This window comes from Ailuropoda melanoleuca, chromosome X (genome assembly GCF_002007445.2).
Source record: "Ailuropoda melanoleuca isolate Jingjing chromosome X, ASM200744v2, whole genome shotgun sequence".
NCBI classification, from domain to species: Eukaryota; Metazoa; Chordata; class Mammalia; order Carnivora; family Ursidae; genus Ailuropoda; species Ailuropoda melanoleuca.
This window is the reverse complement of record NC_048238.1, coordinates 37,481,086-37,504,318: the sequence shown is the minus strand read 5'-3', so window position 1 is coordinate 37,504,318 and position 23,233 is coordinate 37,481,086. Positions and strand designations below refer to the sequence as shown.

General features: G+C 42.0%; 1 protein-coding gene across 1 annotated transcript in view; it reads left to right on the top strand.

Annotated features, from left to right (window-relative positions):
• The first annotated feature begins 5,161 nt into the window (after nt 1-5,161).
• The window catches only part of MAOB (monoamine oxidase B), a 68,625-nt gene continuing 50,553 nt past the window's right edge, over nt 5,162-23,233 (top strand). The window contains exons 1-2 of the mRNA XM_002922898.4: nt 5,162-5,258; nt 6,193-6,330. Of these exons, the coding sequence (XP_002922944.1) occupies nt 5,166-5,258; nt 6,193-6,330 (231 nt within the window). The 5' untranslated portion in view covers nt 5,162-5,165. The remainder of the gene's footprint in view (nt 5,259-6,192; nt 6,331-23,233) is intronic.

Genomic DNA, 23,233 nt, shown 5'->3' with positions numbered 1-23,233 from the left:
TTGTTGGAAGGATTAATTTTTATGTGTAAAACACTTAGAAGAGAAGCTGGCATACGGTCAGTGCTCAAAATATTAGCTGCTCTACTCTGCGTTGAAAAGTTCAGCAATTAACAACCGAATTCCATCTACAAATACCGCTCTCCTTTAATGAATTTACTTCACACAGGGGATATTTTCATCTTACCCCAGGCCCTTTGTGTGTGTGTGTGTATTTGTGTTAAATAACTAAATGGCATTCACTTTAGAGACATCAAAGAATCCCAGTTCTTTGATCAGAAGGTCACTTGGTTGTTTCTAGAAATTTCTCATAAAACCATGGCTTTGTCAGAAGTGACAGAGGTGTTGAGGGCTATTTGCAGATTTTTGCCTTTCATCCCTCCTGGGGGAATGCTTCTATCTTTTACCAGGGTTATAAGGTTAAAGATACTTTGAGGTACAGTGAATTTCTTTGTCAATTTTGGTTAACATGATACTTTTGGGAGGAGTAGTTTTAGACTGAGAAAAAATGTCCTTACATGATATTGAGTATTGATGTTTCATAATGTTTTCAAAACAATTAACTTTGCATTTTAAAACTCTGAAAAAGGGGGGTGGGGGAATGGGATGGACTGGTGATGGGTAGTAAGGAGGGCACGTATTGCATGGTGCAACTGGGTGTTACGCAACTAATGAAGCATCGAGCTTTACATCGGAAACCAGGGATGTACTGTATGGTGACTAACATAATATAATTAAAAAAATTAAAATAAAAAACAATAAAACTCTGAAAAAGTTTCGTGAAATATGAGGTTTCGATATGAAGGACGTGAGCCAGATTGACAAGCAAAGCATGCGGCAAGTGGTGATTATGATTTTTCTCTTCCCTCCCCATCCTGACCCCTTCACCACTCCTAAGACACCTTGAAAAAAAAAAAACCCTTTTGTTACCAGTACTTTCCAGTCTTCTGCCTCATCTAACTCTCAGGTCGTTTTCCAGGACATGAAAACTTGGAAGCATGGAATGTTAATAATGTGGCATGCCACTGATTTTTAGATAATTAAAATAATTTGTATGTCTCCTCGCAATGGAGGGCTCCAAATCAGCATCGATAATCAGCACTTTGATGAAACCTTTTTCCAAATAAACCGTCTGAGAAGAAAGGTGCGATGTTTTTATGATTTCGTGGCATTAGGCATTGGGCCATCATTACTCAGATGTGCCGTGCTATTTGTCATTCTTCCAAGGAAGGTCCTTTGAGCCAAAATACTGTAGCCACTGCACCATCTGGAGTCAACAAATGAGATGATTTTATCAGGGGCCTGTCAGGGGCACAGAGGGGCTGTCACTGAATGTGCCAGTGATAATTCGTTTGCATGGTAGGCTCCAGTTTAATTAACTTTTTAAAAGTACAAAGTAATCAGATGCTCGCTCCTCAATTGGTTACCAACGTTAAAATCCACTGAAGAGAAAAACCGGCACTTTAAGAGTCCCATGCTTAGATGGAAAGCAGAATGTTTTAAGATACGTTGCATCAATCAGGGTAATGGGGTTACTGTATTTTTAATTTTTCCTCCTTGGTTCAAGGGTAGTGGCAGAGAGTTCAGGTTTGTGGGGCTGAACTCTGACCCTGCCATTTACTTAGTGTGTAATCAACAGCAAGTCAGTGAACGTCTCTAAACCTCCTTTTTTTTTTTCTTTTTAAAATGAGGATAATAATACCTCTCTGCACGGTGAAGACCAGAGGAGCTTTGCTTGTAAGGCGCTTCGCCCAGAACAAAACAAGTGCTTGATGCTTTACCACGGCGGCTGTTACCACTGTGAATTTTTTTTTTTTTTAAACTGCTAGTGTTTTTTCACTTGTGTCCGGAAATGATTGCATAAGTGTTTAAACGGTACCAGTCACATTGTCTGGTGTTTTTCAGGCAAACGTGTGTTTGCTACTTCCTGATTTGGGGTTGGTTTTTTTTTTCACCCTAATATTGCATTTTAAAATTCCCAGACTTCCCAGAGAATGCATCATCCCTCCTATTTTCCTTCTATGGCAAAATGCATTAAAAGTTCCCAACAACTGGCAGAGGAACAAACTCTTGAGAAATAACCCTGTTGTAAGCTGGGGCAGCTCTGTGTTCAGTACTTGCTTATTCTTCCATCGGTGAAACCATCGTCCTTCCCCCAGCCATCAGTGAGGAACCGCTGGAGAGCCACTTCTCAATCTTATTTTTTTAAGAAGATTTTATTTATTTATTTGAGAGAGAGAGAGAGTGAGAGAGAGCACGAGCGGAAGGGCGGGGAGGCAGAGGGAGACGGAGAAGCAGACTCCCCACTGATCAGGGAGCCCGATGCAGGGCTCGATCCCGAGACTGTGGGATTGTGACCTGAGCCAAAGGCAGACGCTTCACTGACTGAGCCACCCAGGTGCCTCTTAATGTTAATTTACCTCCTGAACGGACCCCAAGTCCTCAGTTTCTTAGGTTCCCTGAAACTCCCTTCTAAGCTGCAGGGACTTCCTTAAGCCCCCCATACTTGCACCAATTATATTTCAAATCAGTTTTGCCCATTGATATCCAACAAGCAATTGAACACTGCTCCCCACCCCCCATCCTGTGACTATTAGACCAATTATAAGCTATTTCCAACCACATAGACTCATTTTACCCTATTTAAAGATATTTTTGTCATTGTCTGTGTATGACTTTTTAAGGCACCTGGGCACAGAGAAGTCTCTATTGAATGGTTTGATAAGACCCTGGCTTGTTTTAATAACTGTTCATGTTTAGCATCAGACACTATTGGGTAACTGTGCAGACCAAAAGACAGTGCCTTTTGTGGAGGAGAAAAGGCTAGTGTGCATGAGCGATGTTGTATTTCATTCTGAACCTCTTTGTTTAAGCCTCAGCGTGCTGAGCGGGTCCGCCTGAATTCCCTGATAACAGCGGTTACTATGGCTGCCTGTTATTTCATATTTCATTTGTCGAACTGATGCTTGATAAGAGAAATGGCATTGAATTGTCTGCACTTTTGAATCTAAATAGAAATGTTTAAAAAATAGATAAATAGAAATATTTTCTCCTTTTTTTTCCCCCCCTCATGGAGGTAAAATTAACACTGGAGTTAAAAATCCAAACCTTATCTTTCCAAATGATCAGTGGTGCAATGCTGTGCATGCCCTGTGTGGGTGGCCAGGGACTTCGGGACCCTTACCCTGACACCAGCTCAAAGCCCCCGCCCGGCCTTCAAGGACAGGGCTTGGAGAGACAGATGAACTCAAATAATGAAATGTCAGATCTGCCTCTTTTAAAAAATGGGTTTCCTGGGGGCGCCTGGGTGGCGCAGTCGTTAAAGCGACCGCCTTCGGNTAACACTGGAGTTAAAAATCCAAACCTTATCTTTCCAAATGATCAGTGGTGCAATGCTGTGCATGCCCTGTGTGGGTGGCCAGGGACTTCGGGACCCTTACCCTGACACCAGCTCAAAGCCCCCGCCCGGCCTTCAAGGACAGGGCTTGGAGAGACAGATGAACTCAAATAATGAAATGTCAGATCTGCCTCTTTTAAAAAATGGGTTTCCTCTTTAGGATTCTGATAGACAGTGAGCGAAGCCTCAACTTTTCGCTATAGCTTTTGCGGTGGGCTCATATTTTCTGTTAGACGGATGCTTATCAAACTGCAAGATACAAGCATGTTTTAAAAACACGCTGAGCCAAATAAAGTGAAAAAGATCTTTTGAAATGTAATTTCCGCCTGTAGCAGAAATTGAGAGATGTGATCTATGAAGATGATGGCTCTGAGTCCCCGTGGAAAGCAGTACCCGTGGTTTATGAACTCTGACCCTGGAGTGAAACTGCCGGGCTCTGCCTGCTGCCTCCTTGTGTGTTTCAGTCTCCTCGGCCGTAAAACAGGAAGATCAGTAGTACCTTTTCTCAATGGGTATTGTCAGAGTTCACTGAATTAGTATGTTAAAACACTTAGACCAGTGTCTCAAATGTAGTGAGCACTCCGTGAGTATTAGGTCTTTTTATAGGAATCTTTCTTTCCTTTTCTTTTTCTTTTTCTTTTCTTTCCTTTCTTTTTTTCTTTTTGCACTAGAGGGGTCTAAAAATCCCAGAATAGTTATTTTCGAAAGACAAGCTAGAAGCCATTTCATTTGTCTGTAAGGCCCAGGGTCTATGGCATTTCCTTGATTTTGTTTGATTCCATAAGGCAAATGATGAAGGTAATTAAAACAGAGGAAATTCGGTCGTCATGGTAAGAGCTCCAAAGTTCTCCTGTTTGAGAACCATCTTACTGTAAGAGTGGTTTCGAAGATGCAGGATTTTAAGATCTCTGAGGTCAAAAACTATACCTAGGATGTGCTTATACCAAAAATGACATATATGGACTCTACAGGAAGCTTTGTACTTTGTCAAAACTCATTGAACTCACTGAGTCAAATTTACAGTATGTAAATTTTCCTCAATAAAACTGTTTTTTTTTTAAAGCTACATTCAGGGTGGTGAGAATGTTCAGGCATTCATTAAGTAGTTTTGACTACATTCATAATTAAATGAATGAATGCACGGAGTCATTTCATTCCTCAGTGATCGGTCACATGGAAAACTAGGACACGGAGTGTATTGAATTTTATGTTCCTTTCTTTTGAAACTTTATATCAACTTCCAAAAGCTCATGTTGACACAGGACTTAATAGTCAATTCCAGGTCCTCTCAAATGCTTTGAAGTCCTACTCTCCCCCTGACTTACCAGGTTGGTTTAGTTTTTGTTTTTGTTTTTTTCAGATTTACCTGGAGAATGAAGTCAATGGCTACATTTGGTCCCCTGCCTACTGGGGCTTATACATTTCTCCGAAGTGCGGCCTTTGTTTTCCATTTGTGTTGTCAGACACATAGTCATACAACTTAGTCCTTAGAGATTGATATATTGATATAGTAACCAAAGATATTTTTAAGGTTTGAGACATTTATCAGAAATGAAATGTCTTTTGTTCTTGCTAGAAATAGCAGTTGGTTTCCCAGACTTGGAATCTGGGCCTTTACTGAGAAATCCTAGCCACCTGTAAGGTGAAGGTAACAGTAGGCCATGTGAGTGAGCCAACGTGGACTTTTCTCATTGGGGTTAACGTGATGAGCTTACCTGGAGTCCCTGTGCAGTGTTTGATTGTGATTTCTTATTGTATTTTCCCCCCAGGCATGGCAGCAGCCAAGCTTCTGCATGACTCTGGCCTGAACGTGGTGGTTCTGGAAGCCCGGGACCGGGTGGGAGGCAGGACTTACACCATCAGGGTAAGACATTAAGGATGGGGATGAAGAAATGTGGAACTGAAGCTGAGTTGTTTTTTGTCTAAAAGTCTTGAATTTCATTTGACTCTTATTTAGAGAGTGGAAATTACTTTGACACATTCTCCACAGCCTCTCAATTTGCTACCCTTTCCAACATTTTCTTCTGTCTCTTGCTTACCTCATGATGCTTGGCACTTGCCAATGAATTACTGCACCAATAAAGGGGTGTTTGGAATACATCAGTGAATAAAATAAAGATTCCCAACGTTGCGAAACTTCTGTTATCTTTAGGGGACAGGAGAGCTAAACGACAAACAAATAACAACAGGAAAGGAGGGCCTAATAGGTATCTGGTTATTCTTGGACACAGGGAGCTTTTCTAGTCCCTTCTTCTTCAAAGGTTGGTGCTTAGTCATTGGAAGTGAAGCCGATTTGTAACCATATAGAAAACTTGCTTATGAACATAGAAAAGCAATTTCAAAGGTTCAAATTATGGCCAAATGTTTCCTAATACTATCTTCCAAATGTCTGGATTAACCAAGTAAGAAGTGATCATTACCTTTCTTGGTTTTCTCTAGCATTAAGTGTCTCAAAATTAGCCTGAAGTACCAAAAAAAGAGAAATCCGTCAACAATTCATAGCTTACAAATTCGAGGTACTGAAAATGAAACTGTGGTGTGATATATGCATTGTAAGTGATGGTTCACAAGTCTGTTGCCTATTTAAAGTTCAGTCCAATTTGCTTTAAAGAATGGTTTAATAACTAAGTCACATGAGGGAAGTACTGGTGAAAACAGAATCCCATTTACCATGGATACACCTCAAGGTGTGTCTATAACCCCTGACATGCCCATTCGCTTATTTCAGAGCTCTTTTTTTTTTTTTAATCTTAGGAAGAGCATTTTCACAAATATTTTTTTTCCTTGCGGGAAAACAGAACCAAAAGGTTAAATATGTGGACCTTGGAGGATCTTACGTTGGGCCAACTCAGAATCGTATCTTAAGATTAGCCAAGGAGCTAGGATTGGAGACCTACAAAGTGAATGAGGTAGAGCGTCTCATCTACCACGTCAAGGTAAGCCTGCGCCAATGGATTTGAAGACTTCTTTCTGGGTCCTTCCATTTATGAAGTCCAGATCCTGCCCTCAGAGAATCTACTGCATTCCTGAAATTCCTGAATGACGCATTTGTATTTTGTAAGTGTATTTCGACCATTCTGAGAATGTTTTCACTGTCATCAAAGGGGAACCAAATGGGAATTCTAACCGATGTCGGAAGGTTATTGACAAAGTGGCATTGCCCATTTGGCAAAAAGTTTAGCAAAACCAATAGAGAAAAAGGTGTTTGTGATTGATTTATTAAAAACCTCTATTTGAATACCCGGGCTCTTTGATGTGACGCAAACCTGTGTACAGTTTTATAAATACTGCCCTAGACTTCCTATTATGAAGAGTATTTGTAATATGCATAACATAATATTTTGAAATTTTGTCATTGTATCCTATATATCATCTAAGATTACTGTTCTTTGGAGATTAACATAAAAGTGGCTCAAGCCCCAAATTCCATCTTTTGTGGGGAGGCACCATTGATCTCCCCCAAATTTCTGTGAGTTTACTGGGTCTGCCATTCCCATGATCATTTGTGGCTCATGGTTCCTGCTTCCATGACCTCTATGCTCACGCACATCTTCCAGCCTGTGACTCTTGTCTTCCCTTTGCTCCATGCCGACCTGTGTTCAAATTCACCTCTTTATCTTGGTTGTCTTCAGACCATCCCGAGCATTTGCATGCAACAGACTTGACCGAAGTTTTGAGCAATGGGGGTGGGGGAGGGTTAATTGCAGAAACACAAATAGCTTAGAATTGACTATTGGACATTCTTACTCTGAGAAGCTCTTAGACCAATGAGCCCCCTAGAGATTTGCCACTGGCCACCCTTCTCTGTGCATCCAAGTCACTCACCGTGTTGCTGTCTTCAGACTCCTCTCATATCTCCCTGATCCTTGTTTTCCCAGCATCATCATCTTGGTCCAAAAAGTCGCTGTTGTTCTCTGATAAGCAAAGAGTCACCTACTCTGGGTCCAGCCCTGGAGTCCCACAGAGAACTAGCAGAGGTTTTGAACTTCAGCTTTTCCTCTCTTTCATACTTGCCTTTGCAGGTGGAAGTGAGCAGTACAGAGACATAGTCCTCAGTGGTAGGAATCATCCCTTTAGAAGACAGAAGAACCTAGCAGCAGTCAGTTTTGATTTACATTAACAATGTTGACACCCTTATATTATTTGTGAGTGATAATATCAAGGACAAATAACAGACTGTACATTATGAGTCATTTAATAAAACAGGAAATCAACATCTATCTAATTTGGTACAATGGGGGTAAAAGATTTCCTTAATTTATACATAAATGTTTTGGTTGACCTTCAGATTTTGTTTTATAAGCCTTTTCACCTTGCTTCCATCTGTGTCTAGCAGAAAAAGAGACACATGAATTAGAAATGAAAATGTGGCATGGTGATAGTGCAATTTCTTGAACATCAATCAACAGGCTTAGTAAACATCCTTCATTGGATTCCTTGCTTTTAAATGTAGGTCACGTTGACCAATTTGTCTTCCTTGTCCTAATATGGAAGACTTGCAGAGACTGACTTCCCAGAACACTAGGATCTCTTTTAGGTTTTTCCAGACAAAGGAGATGACTAGAGATTATATTCATGTCTCTGTCTTTGTGTGTGCCGGGTTTCTTGGCAGATAGAAGCTATGTCCAGGATGCTTTGTTCCTCTGGTAATCTTACGGCTGACATTAAGCTCCTTGTTTGAAAGAGATTGCTTGCAGTCATCAATAGCGGAAATGATGTTACACTGAAATAATTTTTCAGAGTGATGACCACATGTGCTGCTTTCTGAGATGATTGCAAATCATCTGTGTGCAGCTAAGGAAAAAGATACAAATAATTAAGCACTATCTCTGACTTGATACTGGGTAGATACAATATGCCAACAGTGCTCCTTTTAAAATTTCAGATAAATGTCATCGTTTTTTAATGATTACAAAAGGAAAAATATAATCAGAAAAGGTGTAAAGAAACACAATTTAAAGACCCTTCCATAATCCTAGCTAGAGAAAATCACTCGAAAATATTCTCTTGGCTCACAGATTTTCATATTCCTCTATTGCTATTTTCTGACCTCTACTGGAGGAAATGAGAAATATCAGTACACTTAAAAATATTGGATACATGTGTATATATGTAGATATATTTGATATAATGACTTACTGTATAATTAATTCTCACTACCAAGACAACTGAGACACTAATGAGGCTATGAAATAAGGGTCTTTTTCAGTCTCAGTAGAGGTGCTAATTTGACCTCCCATGGTCAAATTCAGATAATAAGTAGCGATAAAGATCTGATGCCCGGGAAGTCCTCCCCAAACGAAGCGCTTCTCCTCCACTCTCACCACCTTCATGTCTTCTGCTCCCATGTCATTTTCCTTCTTTTGAACCTGTGAAAAGCATATGGAATGGCTGCATCCGTTTCTGGAATTAACGATAACAGTTCTGGCGTTCTGTCTCCTACATGCCTAAGAATGTAGTTCAGAAGTTTGTCTCCTCTGTCATGGTAGGCGGTCCTGTAGGCGTTTGGACATTACTCTCTATTGCCTATTTCAGTCACTGCTGCCACGTGCAAACCGTGGTTTGTGTAAATATACAGTACATTCGTGCCTTGTTTCATCAACAACCCCACGTGTATTTTTTTAAGATTTTATTTATTTGAGAGGGAGAGAGCACAGAGGAAGAAGCAGACTCCCCGCTGAGCAGAGAGCCCGATGCAGGGCTCGATCCCAGGACCCCGGGATCATGACCCGCGCTGAAGGCAGATGCTTCACCCGCTTCACCCAACTGAGCCACCCAGGCCCCCCACCACCTTGCATGTATTTCTTGACCCAGAACCTGAGAGTATCATGTATGCCATTTACCATATTGTCAGATCCTGCTATTCAAATCAGCCTACTCAAGGAATCTGCTTTTAAAATATTTTACATGGTCGTTAATGGAAGACAGAGTTTTATGGGCAGATTTAATAACAATAGGCTGAGGAACGTGGAATGAAACTGTAGGGGTGGAGCTACTCACAAAAGGGGAGGGGCCTGCAGCTCCTGCTGGGCCAGCTCTCCAAAGGAAGGGTGTCTTTCTTTCTATCCTTCCTTTTTTTTTTAAGATTTTATTTATTTATTTGAAAAAAAGGGATAGCAAGAGAGGGAACACAAGCAGGGGGAGTGGGAGAGGGAGAAGCAGGCTTCCCGCGAAGCAGGGAGCCTGATGCAGGGCTCAATCCCAGGACCCTGGGACCATGACCTGAGCCAAAGGCAGACTCCTCACCGACTGAGCCACCCGGTGTCTTTCTTAAGAAATGCTGACTCCCAGTATCACCAGTGCTCTGGTTGTTGTAGAAGGAACAGCGGGCTGATAGATGGGGTGTGTTCATGCCGGCCTCGTAACAAGCATCCAGAAACCCCTGGTGTGCTGTGATATGTGGAGCCTCTTTCCTGTCTGCCTCCGGTCTTTCAGAAATGTTTATGACTACTGAGTGGCATTCATTTTTAATGCTACCGTAGATCTGTCTTATGTGGCTACAGTGTGGTTTTCCAAAGCCTCGTTCGTGAATAAAAGATGTGATACCAAGCTACGTTGGGATTTCCTTATTGGTGAGAAAAGTGATCACTTCAGCTCAAATCTTTATTAGTTTAGAAGGTGCTTTCCTCCCTCCTGAAATCCGCGATGCCGCCGTTAGACTTCACAGTCCTGAAATCTTTCATCTGTTTTGCAAATAGTCATGCTAATTTCTGCTAGTATAGTTTAGAAGGCAGCTGTTTAGGTGCCTTGGAAGTGACTTGTAAACATTGCTCTCGTTTAGGGACTATCTCACAATTAAAAAGAAAAAGATGACAAGTGAAAACATTTTCAGGAACCTCACTATATTTTGACTTTCACCTCTTTCTCTTTCATCTAGTGTGTGAGTGTGTGTGTGTGGTGGTTCTCTCATTTGTTTTTTATTCTCTTGGGTTCTTCTCGAAGAAAGTGGAGAAAATTTTTGACGTTTGGTACAATTTAGGCTATCGGCAAATAGAGTTTCTCTGTTTTGGAAGCTTTTATGAGGCTGAACTATGGAACTAGAGTCTAGTCAAACATGAAAGTGCTTTAGCCCAGCTTCACATTGATAATCATTTACCAACTTCAGCGATCCAGAGAAACTAAGAAAAAAAAAAAAAAGATACTCTGGTCTTAGTCTGCTTCCTGGCGGTCGGAAACCAAGCTCATCGTTAAAGTCCCTTGTGCGTCTGGATGCGGCGAGGCTCCGTGCAAAGAGGCATATGAATGAGGAGACCTCTGTCAAATGTATTGCTTGTCGCTGCTACAACTGCCATTGCTCATACAACCTCAGGGAGGAGGTGCCATTCGGCTCACCACCTCCGTTTGTCGAGAACTCCGAAATCCAGTTGAAAATCCAGTACAGCAAAAGCCCGTAAAAGGCAGAGAGCGGAAACTAGGTCTCTAGAGACAAGATCTGTTCTGTGAGTTTTCCAGTATTAGAGAACAGCAACAGAAGGAGAGCCCAGATATCGACACATAAAATATCCAAATTATAATTGCATTTGTCACGCAGGACCTCAGCATCTCCCAGAAATGAGCAAATTAGACGTGTCCAGTCTTCTTCAGGCTCTTAATATTCCCTTCCCCGCACCAGTCCTGTTAATCCAGGGAAGCCTTGATCAAAGTCCGGGGTACACTTGCTGCTCTCGTGATGACAGAAGTCCCTGGGAACAGGTTAGACGAACTCTTGCATTTCGCCCAGAAACAGCGACCCGTCACACATGCCATGCAGAGCTCACTGGCTCTGGGAGTCTGCCCTAGCTGAGACAGGTTTCGTGAACCTTCTCTTCCCCTTCCACCCACATTCCACGTTTCTTATTTGTTGGAAACAAATATCTCTTATCATCACGGGAGTTGTGTTTTTTTTTTTAGTATGGAGAATAGTAATTTCCTCTTCAGCAAGTGAAACCCATTTGTCTAGGGATCATTCTGAAGCTTCTGTTAGTTTATTCTAGAAACCGAAGTGCTCATTTGCATTCTTTAGAAAACACAGGCAGCTTTTTGGCATGTAATAATTTGCCGAAAATTATGCCTTCAGCGGCTGGATTTGGAGCAATATTTTGGGATACAAGATGAATTTATTCTAGGCCTTCGAGGTTTCCATTTGGAACTTAATTTATGATAAAATCGGCCAGCCTCTTCTCTATGGGCGAACACACACATACATACATCCGGATAAACAACAGTGGCTAGAGTGGCTGGCAGCTCAGAGTGAGTTTTAAATCACGCCGAAGGTGGAGGGCAGAGAATGTATAGAATTCAGTTACAATGGTGACATTCACTAAAGGAAATAGGCCTTCAGCTTCAGTCTTGTGCCAGAGTTGACAACCCCTATACCATGTCATCATGGGGTGCGGCCAAGTAGTCCAAAGAAGATGCAGTGAAAGGGGGCGCTTGGGTGGCTCAGTCGGTGAAGCGTCTGCCTTCGGCTCAAGTCCTGATCTCAGGGTCCTGGGATCGAGGCCCGAGTTGCGCTCCCTGCCCAGTGGGGAGTCTGCTTCTCCCTCTCCCTCTCCCTCTGCTCCTCTTCACCCTCCCATCCCCACCCCCATCCCCCCATCCCACTGCTCGTGTGCTCTCTCGCTCTCTCTCTCTCTCTCTCTCTCTCGCACACATAAATAAGTAAAATCTTTTAAAAAAAGAAGATGCAATGAAAGGGACCCAGCTCACCAAAGCGTGGAGGCTAATACAGGCAGCCAGCTAACTGTTGGTCAGAGAGCTTTGGCAGCCTGCAGTTACCAAAGGATCGACAGGAAGTACAAGACAGCCTGAAATGTGTTGGCCCACCTTGCCACCCACTCGGCAGCAGCCCGAGGAAAGGCTTATATGTGGACTCCCAGTCTGTTGCTCACAGAGCCCTTGTCTTTCTCCTGGCCTTTGCAGCAACCAGCAAATGATGACAATAGTAACACTACTCTGGTATGGACGTCTGGATCCTACCAAGCAAGCGCTTTTACACATCATATCTTATTCGTGAGTTACGCGCTTGAGAACTGGACCCATTTCACAGGTGAGAACATAAAGGTTAAAGAGGTTGATTATAGAGGGCAGGAAGCAATGGGGTCAGAGCACGAACTAAGGTCTTTGGGTGCCAAGAATACATTGACACCCTGCTGTCCCCTGGGTGAGAGGCTTTCCATCATTTCCTTCTGAGCCCCAGCACCTGGCTCGTCTGCCCTCCTTGCTTCCAAACTTAACATGCTCGCATTTTGGAAAAATCCAGCTCGAGATTTTTCTTTCCCTAAAATGTTCTGCAGTTGACTACAGTGATTGCACTGGCTCCTTCCCAAGCCCTGTATCCTCCTCACTTTCCTGATGATAATTTGTGAAACCCTGTTTGAAAACAGGATGAATAGCATTCCATTATGTGTACTTCAAGATTACGCACACACACATACACGTACACACGCATGCACGTGCGTGCGCACACACAAAAAGAGCATATTTTGTTTATATTTAACATTCTTGGATTCCTATTTTTACACTTTCACATTAAGAAAGGTTTTTTAGGTCTGCCTTTTCACTCATGAATATTTCACAGATACTCTCCAATGTCACTGAAAGTTCTTTGTTTTAAAAAAAAAAAAGGTCTTTATAGATCCCGTTTTAAACAGACATGGAATATTCTGTTGTAAGAACACTCTGTAATATAGTGGATATTTTACCGATCAATTACTTTCAATGAAGCATCTATACTCTATTCAAATCGTCTAACATTTATTGAGCATCTAACATAGGTCACTAGTATGCAAGGCAGTGGGCTAAATAATTGAATTTGAGACAGGTTGGGCTACAGTCAGGGTCAGATTTGTGAGATGAAAGATTCCCCTCTCAATATAAAAGGAAATTAGCCCCTCCAAAAAGAAAAAAAATGGCTAAATAAAATACAGCAAAAAAAAAAAAAAAAAGATATTCATGCCGCAATCAAACCAGAAAAGACAGCAGCCTTAGATCATAAAATTTGAGAACTGATGGCAAGGAAAACTTTAGGTTTCTAATCCTGGCTGCTCAGTCCCGGAGCTCAACGGTTGCTGAAAACAAACATACTACCCGTTAAAAGCCAGCGATCACGAACTCTTCAACAATTTCCCTTAGAGTGCTAAGGCTGATAAGTACTTGGTGTGCCTTTCAAATTATCCAGACAACAGTTTTGCCAGTGCATTCCGACGTTTTGTGCCTCCTAATCCTGTGACATCTCTATCCTGGCAACCTGCACGCTGTGTGCTAAGCCAATGGCACCCTATTTATTTATTTGTTTATCTATTTTTAAGTTTTTATTTTCATTCTGGTTAGCATACAGTATTATATTAGTTTCAGGTGTACAATAGAGTGATTCAACACTTCCATACATCACCCAGAGCTCATCTCAGCAAGTGCCCTCCTCAGTCCCCATCCCCTATTTCACCCAGTGGCGCCCAATTTAACATTTGGTCATAACAGTGCTCCACTTCAAGGTGTCATCAGATGGGGACTCGAAGAACTCAGGAGTGGATAAGCCTTGGTGAAACTGTTTTTAAACCATAAATACATTAAATAAAGATTTAAATATAAAGAATTGGAAGAACTGTGATTGTAGTGCAGAATATACTTCAGAGTGTATTTTTATTTCTATTTATTTATTTTTACTTATGTATTTGGGAGAGAAAGAAAGAGAGCATGTGAGTGGGGGGAGGGGCAAAGGCAGAGAATCTCAAGGACCCTCTGTACCGAGCACAAAGCCCCATGCGGGGTTCAGTCTCATGACCCCGAGATCATGACCCGAGCCGAAACCAAGAGTCAAACATTTATCTGACTTTGCCACTCAGGCTCCCCTGGACTATATTTTTAAAACAACTTTTATATGGTAAAAAAAAAAGAATGATGTAATCTATAAAATCAGAATGTGAGGAAGGTGAGAAGGGAAGAAGTACAAGCAGATTGCTAGTGACGTCTTCTTTCATAGCATGAAATCAGTCTATACCAAAATTAAACTTGTAGCCAATAAAAAAACACAGACTCAAATCACTTAATTGTTTTTATGATCTTTTCACTTTCTGCTACAGGGGTCTTTCAGGAACCCTCAATATTTCTTGGGGTTATGCAACATGTATTTGAAATTTAGTACTTCCTTCAGTTCACTTAAGTCTGTGTTTCTTCTGTTAAATTCGAGTAAATTTAGGTCATTAAAGAAAGCTAATATAGTATGATTTGTTCTCAGATACTTGCATTTCTTTCTTTGTTTCTTCCTCCCTCCCTGCCTCCCCCTTTACTTCCTTCCTCCCTTCCTTTTTTTTGTTCCCTTTCTTCCTTTGTCAGTCATTGATTTGTGCATTTATCCATCCATCCATCCACCTGTCCATCCATCCACCCATCCATCCACCCATTCATCCATCCATCCATCCAACCATTCACCCATCCATCCACCCGTCCATCCATCCACCCTTCCATCCATCCATCCATCTACCCACCCATCCACCAATCTTTCTATTTTGTAGTTGCTTATAAAAGGGTCTGGAATGTCAGGCACCAAATGTTATAGCTGTTTTTTAACCTGGTTGTTGTAATTTGAGATAATTTGCTTCCTGGTTCTTTGAATTTTTTTTATACTGCTGGAACTTTTCTATAAAGAGCTCTTCTCATTTTTATTTTTAAAAATGTCATTAGACGCAGACTCTACGTTTGAGAGCTCAGGGACTATGAGAAGAGGTTCGACTCCGTGACTCACATCTGCGCAGCAGCCATCTCCCGGGTTATGTATCTATTAACAATGACCGAACTGCTTCCAGCTGGGCTTAGTGACTGAGCTTCAGCCCTTTGAGTTTAGACAGTCTAGATCCCAAAGCAGCTGTTTGAATGCAGAACGTCAAAGGCTTTTATCCTGTTATTACTGGGCTGCAGAATTTTCCGGTGTCTGATACAGACACACACACTTCATTGTTGACCTTTTGTGCCACCTTGGCCGCGGTCTTTGTGCTTTTGTACCTTGGTTTCTCCATTTGCAAAAGAAAGGTACTTGTCCTGCTTAGTGCTTTGAACTTTGAAAGAGAAAAGATGTTACCGGAAGATTCTGATTAATCTCATCCTCACCAACAAGGCTGCTAAGGCACACGGAAGTTACTAAGAATGTTCTGATGGGAAGGCTAGAGCCTATTTACTTTCCTCTTGAAAAACTTCTCTAATGACTGTGTGGATTCTTCATACCAAGTAAGAATTTGAATGCAAGGGCACAAGGGAGGATAAAGCTGTACAAATTCTTACCCGAAGAGAACCAGACCCATACGCTCATCTTGCAAATATTTTTACAGGCTCCTTATACACTGAACTATAATTCTTCTTGCTTTTAAATCCAGGCTCTCTCCTTCTTGATTTGTGTCCCATCTTATTAATAGGCTAGGTCGTCAGCATTTGGCTGCAACTAAACTCACATGTCCAAACAAACAAGAGCGAATAGATAATAGAAGAGAGAGAATAAAATCCCCTTTCCTGGTTGTGTTTCTCTTCTACGTTTCCTTCAGCTCTCCTCTGATTTCTTTAGGAGCTGGCATATGGGATGATGTTATTATTAGACCCAGTTGAGGCCCTTCCCTTCAGGTTACTAAGTGGCAATGCTGGTGTTCTTCTAGAACTGTCAGGAGACAGTAGGCATGTCAGAGTTTTACTAATCTCTAAATAACCTAAGTGCGGAGACCTAAAATACATTAATTTTTTTTTCTTTTTTTGGACGTATATGTGAAATCTGGGAATACTCACCAAAATAGCTTAAAACAACACTGCACAATAGAAATAGATGGGCCACATATGTCATTTAAATTTTCTAGTAATCATATTGAAAAGTAACAAGAAAGAGGAGAAATTCATTCTAATAATATATTTTACTTAACCTGATATATTCAAAATCGTGTCATCTCAACACGTAGTCAATATAAAACATGACAAGTGTGGTATATTACATTCTTTTTTTGTACTAAGCCTCCGACACTTGATGTGGCCATTGAGCATTTCCACAGGGCTCGTGGCTACCACAGTGGACAGCACAGACCTCAAAGGTTAGCAGATTCCGTGGATTTGTGCCGTCATTTCTCATACATCTTCAGTTTTTTAAAAACCTGTACCAAACTTAGGCCTAGATCCTACAACATAAATCCTACATCATGGCACAAGTTACCACCGCTCATGCTGGCATCTTCAAACGTCTGGCAACGCGAAGAACTTGGAAGTACAACAGAAAGATATGCCCCCTTTGGACTTTGCTTCCTTGTGGCAAACCAGCTTTGAATCACATTTTAAAAATTCTCCTAGGGGCGCCTGGGTGGCTCAGTCGGTTAAGCTTCTGCTTTCGGCTCAGGTCGTGATCCCGGGGTCCTGGGATCGAGGCCCATGTGGGGCTTCTTGCTCAGCGGGGAGCCTGCTTTTCCCTCTCCTCTCTCTCCCTTTGCCCCCATCTCTTGTTCTCTCTCTCTTGCTCTCAAATAAATAAATAAAATCTTTAAAAAATAAAAATAAAAATTCTCCTAGGTGCACAGGGAGGTGCCATGAGTCTGAGATTTTTACGCATGAGGCAATAAGCAAATTGGAACTCCTTGAGGTCAGGGTGGTCAGAGATGCTGTCACGGAGAATGCTTGGAAAGCTCCTCAAAACCTTGAAGGACATCACTGGATAAATTGAAGGGAATAACTTTATGGAGAGCATAAAGCCTTTTTATAGATCACCATTATTGCATTAAAATTGTCAGATGGTCCCTAACTATGACTAACTCAGGAGCAACCATAGACCTGGCCCCAAGTCCTATAAGTGATTATTGTCTTCAAACACAGTGAGAGAAGAGTCCCACAAGCACTGAGATGTAGAGAAGATAAGCCTGTAGTTCGGTGGGAGAACTTACTCAACCATGCATTTCACATGGACACCGCACAAAACTCTGAGCAAAAGCACTGCCAAGTGGCCTGGCACCTTGGACTACTGACATTTACCGTTTCCCCTTTTTTTAAGTCGGCAAATATTAAGGGCCGCGGCCACAGGCAGTGGCTGGTCACGTGCAAACCAAGAAAAAGAACTCGTAATTCATAGTCACCGATAGTTTAGGCTCTCACGTTGAACCAAACACACATCGGCCGTTCGGTCCCTGGCGATTCAGTTCAAAACCGAATTTAATAATGACAGTAGCCAACGTCTTTTGAGATTTCTGTATAGACCGAGCACTCTTCTGAGCATTTGATATGCGTTATCTCACTAATGCTCAGAAAAGCCTATTGGTTATTATTCTCTCTTATTTACAAATGAAGGCATGGAAGCACAAAGCCTCTGGGTGATTTGCTCAAGGTCCCCCAGTTGGTAAGTGATGGAGTGTGGGATCTACAGCCCTAATCCATGTCACTCCGGAGTCTGGGTACTTGGCTCCACAGCCAAGGTGCTGGCGTGCGTAGAAATCCTACAGAAGGGTGAGGACACCTCAAGAAAGAAGCAAAAAGGGTATGTGTGCAAAGAACTGAACCCTCTTCTTCTTTGTAATCAGGTTCTTGCTCCCTCCTGCCTCCCTTTTCTGTCTTATACCCCATTGCTGATGTTTGTTTAATCCTCGTTTGACCTCCTGGGATATGGATGATCTCCTAGTGGTATTAGGAGCTCATGGAGGCCACTGACATGACCTGTCCATTTGGCCACATCAAGGGCTGTTAGGAGACACTGAGTCATCCTATTTCATTCTTAATCCAAAAATCTTAAAGAGTATTAAAGATGCTCATTCTGGGGAGACGGCTAGAACTGTGCGTCATACGAAATAGACACGTGAGTCGACAGCCATACACATGTCTCGGGTTTGTTTCTCTTTTCCATTGCAAAGTGTAATCATAATAAGGTTATAAGAAGCATTACTTTCTACACAGCTTCAATCTTAGGCAGGAAAGAGAAGATAAAATTATATATTTAAGGGTGACCTATGTAGAGTTGTTGTTTGGTAGTCGAGGGGGTATTGCTATGATACCTAATGACATTGATCCTTTGGATTAAAGAGGTTGTTTGAAAACAACAGGTTGTTTGAAGCTGCTACTACTCTTTCTGAGGCCGGAATGGTTGTGCCACTGCTATTTTAGGGGCCTCGTATTTCTCCCTTATTGGTTCCAGGCATTTCTCCCAGATCACTGTTGACATCTTGGTCTACGTATCCAGNTATAAGAAGCATTACTTTCTACACAGCTTCAATCTTAGGCAGGAAAGAGAAGATAAAATTATATATTTAAGGGTGACCTATGTAGAGTTGTTGTTTGGTAGTCGAGGGGGTATCGCTATGATACCTAATGACATTGATCCTTTGGATTAAAGAGGTTGTTTGAAAACAACAGGTTGTTTGAAGCTGCTACTACTCTTTCTGAGGCCGGAATGGTTGTGCCACTGCTATTTTAGGGGCCTCGTATTTCTCCCTTATTGGTTCCAGGCATTTCTCCCAGATCACTGTTGACATCTTGTCTACGTATCCAGGCCGGAGCCAAGGTTTCTTGACTGTAGACCCCTAGAACAAACAAAACAAAACAAAACAAAACAAAACAAAACAAAACAAAACAGCAGTAAAATGTAAATGAAAGAAGGAATAACATTAAATTTTTATCACAGCGTACAAACACCTATATGATCTACCCCTACCACCCTCCTGACCCAGCACACTCTGGTCCCGCCACTCTGCGTTCTAGTTTGTCAAGTACATTCCTACCCCAGGGCATCTGCAAACGGAGACAGATTAAAGAGACTATGGACTAGGAGAAACAAATTGAAGACTTCAGAGGGGAGGGCGGTGGGGGAATGGGATAGACTGGTGATGGGTAGTAAGGAGGGCACGTATTGCATGGTGCACTGGGTGTTATACGCAACTAATGAATCATCGAACTTTATATCGGAAACCAGGGATGTACTGTATGGTGACTAACATAATATAATAAAAAATCATTAAAAAAAAAAAGAAAAAAGACGGCCGTAGATTCTCTGACATTCCTCCAATGGAGAGGCAGCATTTCTGCGCACCTTCCCTTTTCATCTAGGAGGGCCCTGTCCTTGCTTTGACCAGTAGAACGTGATCGAAGTGACGCTGTTCCAGCCTATAGGCTCAGGCCCTAAGAAGCTGTCAGTTCCACTTCTTTCTTGGAACACTTACCCTTGGGACCTTGAGTGACAGCATGTAGGAAGTCCAGAGACCCTGAGAGCCCCCCTGCCTGCAGCTCCCCCTGCTGGAGAGGACACGGAAGGCGAGCAGGTCACCCAGCCCCGGGGGAATCCAGCCTCCTGCCATCCCTCCCAGGACCCTAAACTAGGGAGGAGAGCTATCTCAGACGTTCAGCATAGTCGAGCCTTCAAACGACTCCAGCCCCAGCTACTGTCTGACGCAGCCCCATGAGTCACCTCAAGCAAGCACTGCCCAGCTGAGCCCGGTCAACCCAGAACTGTGAGAGATAATACTAGATTAAGGTTTTAAGCCGTGGGGTTGTGGGGTTATGTTTTTATGCAACTACAGATAACCAAAGCACACCTGCTCTTTCCTCCGCTTGGGATGCTTTTTCTCAGGTCTCAACTCAGACACCTCCTCCTCACGGAGGCCTTCCGTGATTACTCTATCTTAAGGAGTAGCCTCTCCGCCCCATCCCCCCTGTTCTGGTATTCTCTATCCCGAATTTGTCCCTTCCCTGCTTCATTGTTTCCTCACAGCACTTACAAATGCCTAACATTGTATCCTACATATGTCTTTTATCTGCTTTTTTCTGCTGGGTCGTAAGCTCCCTATGGACAGAAATGTTGTGTTTTTTTTCCATTTTGTCCACTGCTGTATCTCCAGCACTTGGATAGGGACCCAGCATACAGTAGATTTAGATAAGTGTTTCTTGCATACATGACTGAAAGAATGGGTCTTTGCCCCTATTCGAGCCTGTCCCTTTAGAGCACAATTGAGTAGACCTTGATCTGGTGTTGCTCTTAGGGCAAAACTGAAATATATACCAGTCCTACAGAAAAATAAGTGCCTGGGACGCCTGGGCGGCTCAGCTGGTTGGGCATCTGTCTTCGGCTCAGGTCGTGATCCCGGAGTCCTGGGATCAAGTCCTACATGGGGCTCCTTGCTTGGCGGGGAGTCTGCTTCTCCTTCTGCCTGCTGCTCCCCCTGCTTGTGCTTGCTCTCTCTCTCTGATAAATAAATAAATAAATAAATAGTGCCTACCTCTTATGATGTCAAGAAACCTCGAGTGCCTCCCGTCTCAACACACCCACCACCAGCTCCCACCAAAATTCCACAGCTGACAATTACTTTCTTTGTCCACAAGGTTAAATGACAAATAAACTTAAAAATACAGAGGCAAACAACACCGAAAAATCCTCATCTTCACAGAGCTTATGTGTTATCTAGGGAGGACAGGCAATAAAGAAACAAATAAAATACATAGAAAAAACAATTTATACACCTAAAATAGAATTAGAATTAGCCATGTTTGATTTTGTATTACTTTTCGTTTGCAGTAACAGGCACAATGAAGAAAGATGGTAAAGTGCAAAATTAAAAAATGGATTTGCTTAAAATGAAATTAATTCAGATGTGCCAAAAATTCATATACTGCTTTGCCTGAAACTTTTTTTTAAATGTTAATTTTGTTTTACGCTCTCAACTCTAATAGGTGTGTGAGTTGATTTTCAAATGTATTTTAGAGTTAAAATTCAATTAACCAGAATTATGCAAATAGCTAAAATATTAAGTTGGCTCAGGAGCAAATAAATATGGGGTGTGTGTGTGCGTGCGCACGCACGCAAGCGCACAACCATGAACACATGGATATGTGTGTATTTCTTCTTCATAGATGTCAATTCACTCCAGGCACCATTCTGCTCTTTTTCANTGGATTTGCTTAAAATGAAATTAATTCAGATGTGCCAAAAATTCATATACTGCTTTGCCTGAAACTTTTTTTTAAATGTTAATTTTGTTTTACGCTCTCAANCACTCTCAGCTCTAATAGGTGTGTGAGTTGATTTTCAAATGTATTTTAGAGTTAAAATTCAATTAACCAGAATTATGCAAATAGCTAAAATATTAAGTTGGCTCAGGAGCAAATAAATATGGGGTGTGTGTGTGCGTGCGCACGCACGCAAGCGCACAACCATGAACACATGGATATGTGTGTATTTCTTCTTCATAGATGTCAATTCACTCCAGGCACCATTCTGCTCTTTTTCAGGGGTAAATACAAAAGAAGCATATACATCCTTCCCTTTGAAGAGCTGATTCTCTTTCTTCATTCATACCTTTAACCAAGAACCCACTAAAATAAAAATGCCATATATGATCATGATTTTTAAGACTATGTGGCTTATTCAACCTAGAGCTGGTTTGGCACATGTTGGGAAGGCTTACGTTGTCATCGCAATTAACATATAATACTTCATCTCATTAGTTGGTGATGAAAGTGTTCTTAGGATCCTGCTCTGAAGCTTGTAGCATTTTTTTTAAAGATTTTATTTATCTATTCGACAGATAGAGACAGCCAGCGAGAGAGGGAACACAAGCAGGGGGAGTGGGAGAGGAAGAAGCAGGCCCATAGCGGAGGAGCCTGATGTGGNAGGAGCCTGATGTGGGGCTCGATCCCAGAACGCCGGGATCACGCCCTGAGCCGAAGGCAGACGCTTAACCGCTGTGCCACCCAGGCGCCCCTGAAGCTTGTAATATTCTATTCAAACTGATGTATGCACATTCGGAAACCTTAAGGGTTTTCAACAGACAGTAATTTTGAAGAGGAGCATTTTGAAACTATGCTTAGACCACCTTGCAATTTTCATTGCCATGGTCATCATTTAAACCAACTGTAGATCGGTGTAAGGTAGCTAACACCCCGTGGCCTGCCCTGGAATTTGGAGTAAGCATATGATACGGTAACCCGGAATGGCATTTTAAAATTGCAGCTATGCATAAGCATGGTGTTGGGGTTATTTTAGGAAACTTCTAAGTTAATAGCTTAATTTTGAGGGAGTCTAAAAGATAGAGATCAAAGAAAGACAAAATACTTGTACAGTGACAGACTTCCTGAGCATAAATACATAGGCTTGCATATGGAAAAGGTGAGATAGTTGAAAAGAATGTCAGGAAGGAGAAAGAGGTAAGTGCTTACAAATTTAACAGAAGCCATGAATTATAACTGAGAGAGCATCTCTCCCAGCTATGAAAGAGATAGCCTTTGTTCCAATAGTTTTTGCTGATATCTTCTAGCAGGCCCAAGATATGTTAGAATGATCAGATCAAAGCTCCTCATAGCCTTAAAAAAACATATATATGTAATCAAGTGCATTGGGGGGGGAGTCAAAAGCTAAAACTACTAGGCCATCTGTAATAACATAGAAATTGAGATCATAGGCTTAGAACCCAGAGGCCTGGATTCAAATTTCCTACTCACTACTTTATTAGCTGTGTGATTGGAGGCAAGTTTCTTAACCTCTCTGTACCTTTTTGCTTCTTAATCTAAAAAATGAAGATAATAATAACATCACCTTCTTCATAGGGTTGTCGAGAGAGAGAAATGAATTAAATTTGTAAAATCTTGAAAGAGTCCCTGGTACCTTGCAAGTGTCCAGAAAGTGTTAGCCATGATGACGATGCGGGGGGGGGTGGTAATTATGGTGTTTGCCTATTACAATCCTTATTTCTCTTACCCACTTTCTTCTAGCTCATGACTTATCCTTTGCAGTGTTTTCTTTTTTTTTTTTAAGAATATAAAATATAATGGGGCACCTGGGTGGCTCAGTCGTGATGCATCTGCCTTCGGCTCGGGTCATGATCCCAGGGTCCTGGGATTGAGCCTTGCCTCGGGCTCCCTGCGCAGCGG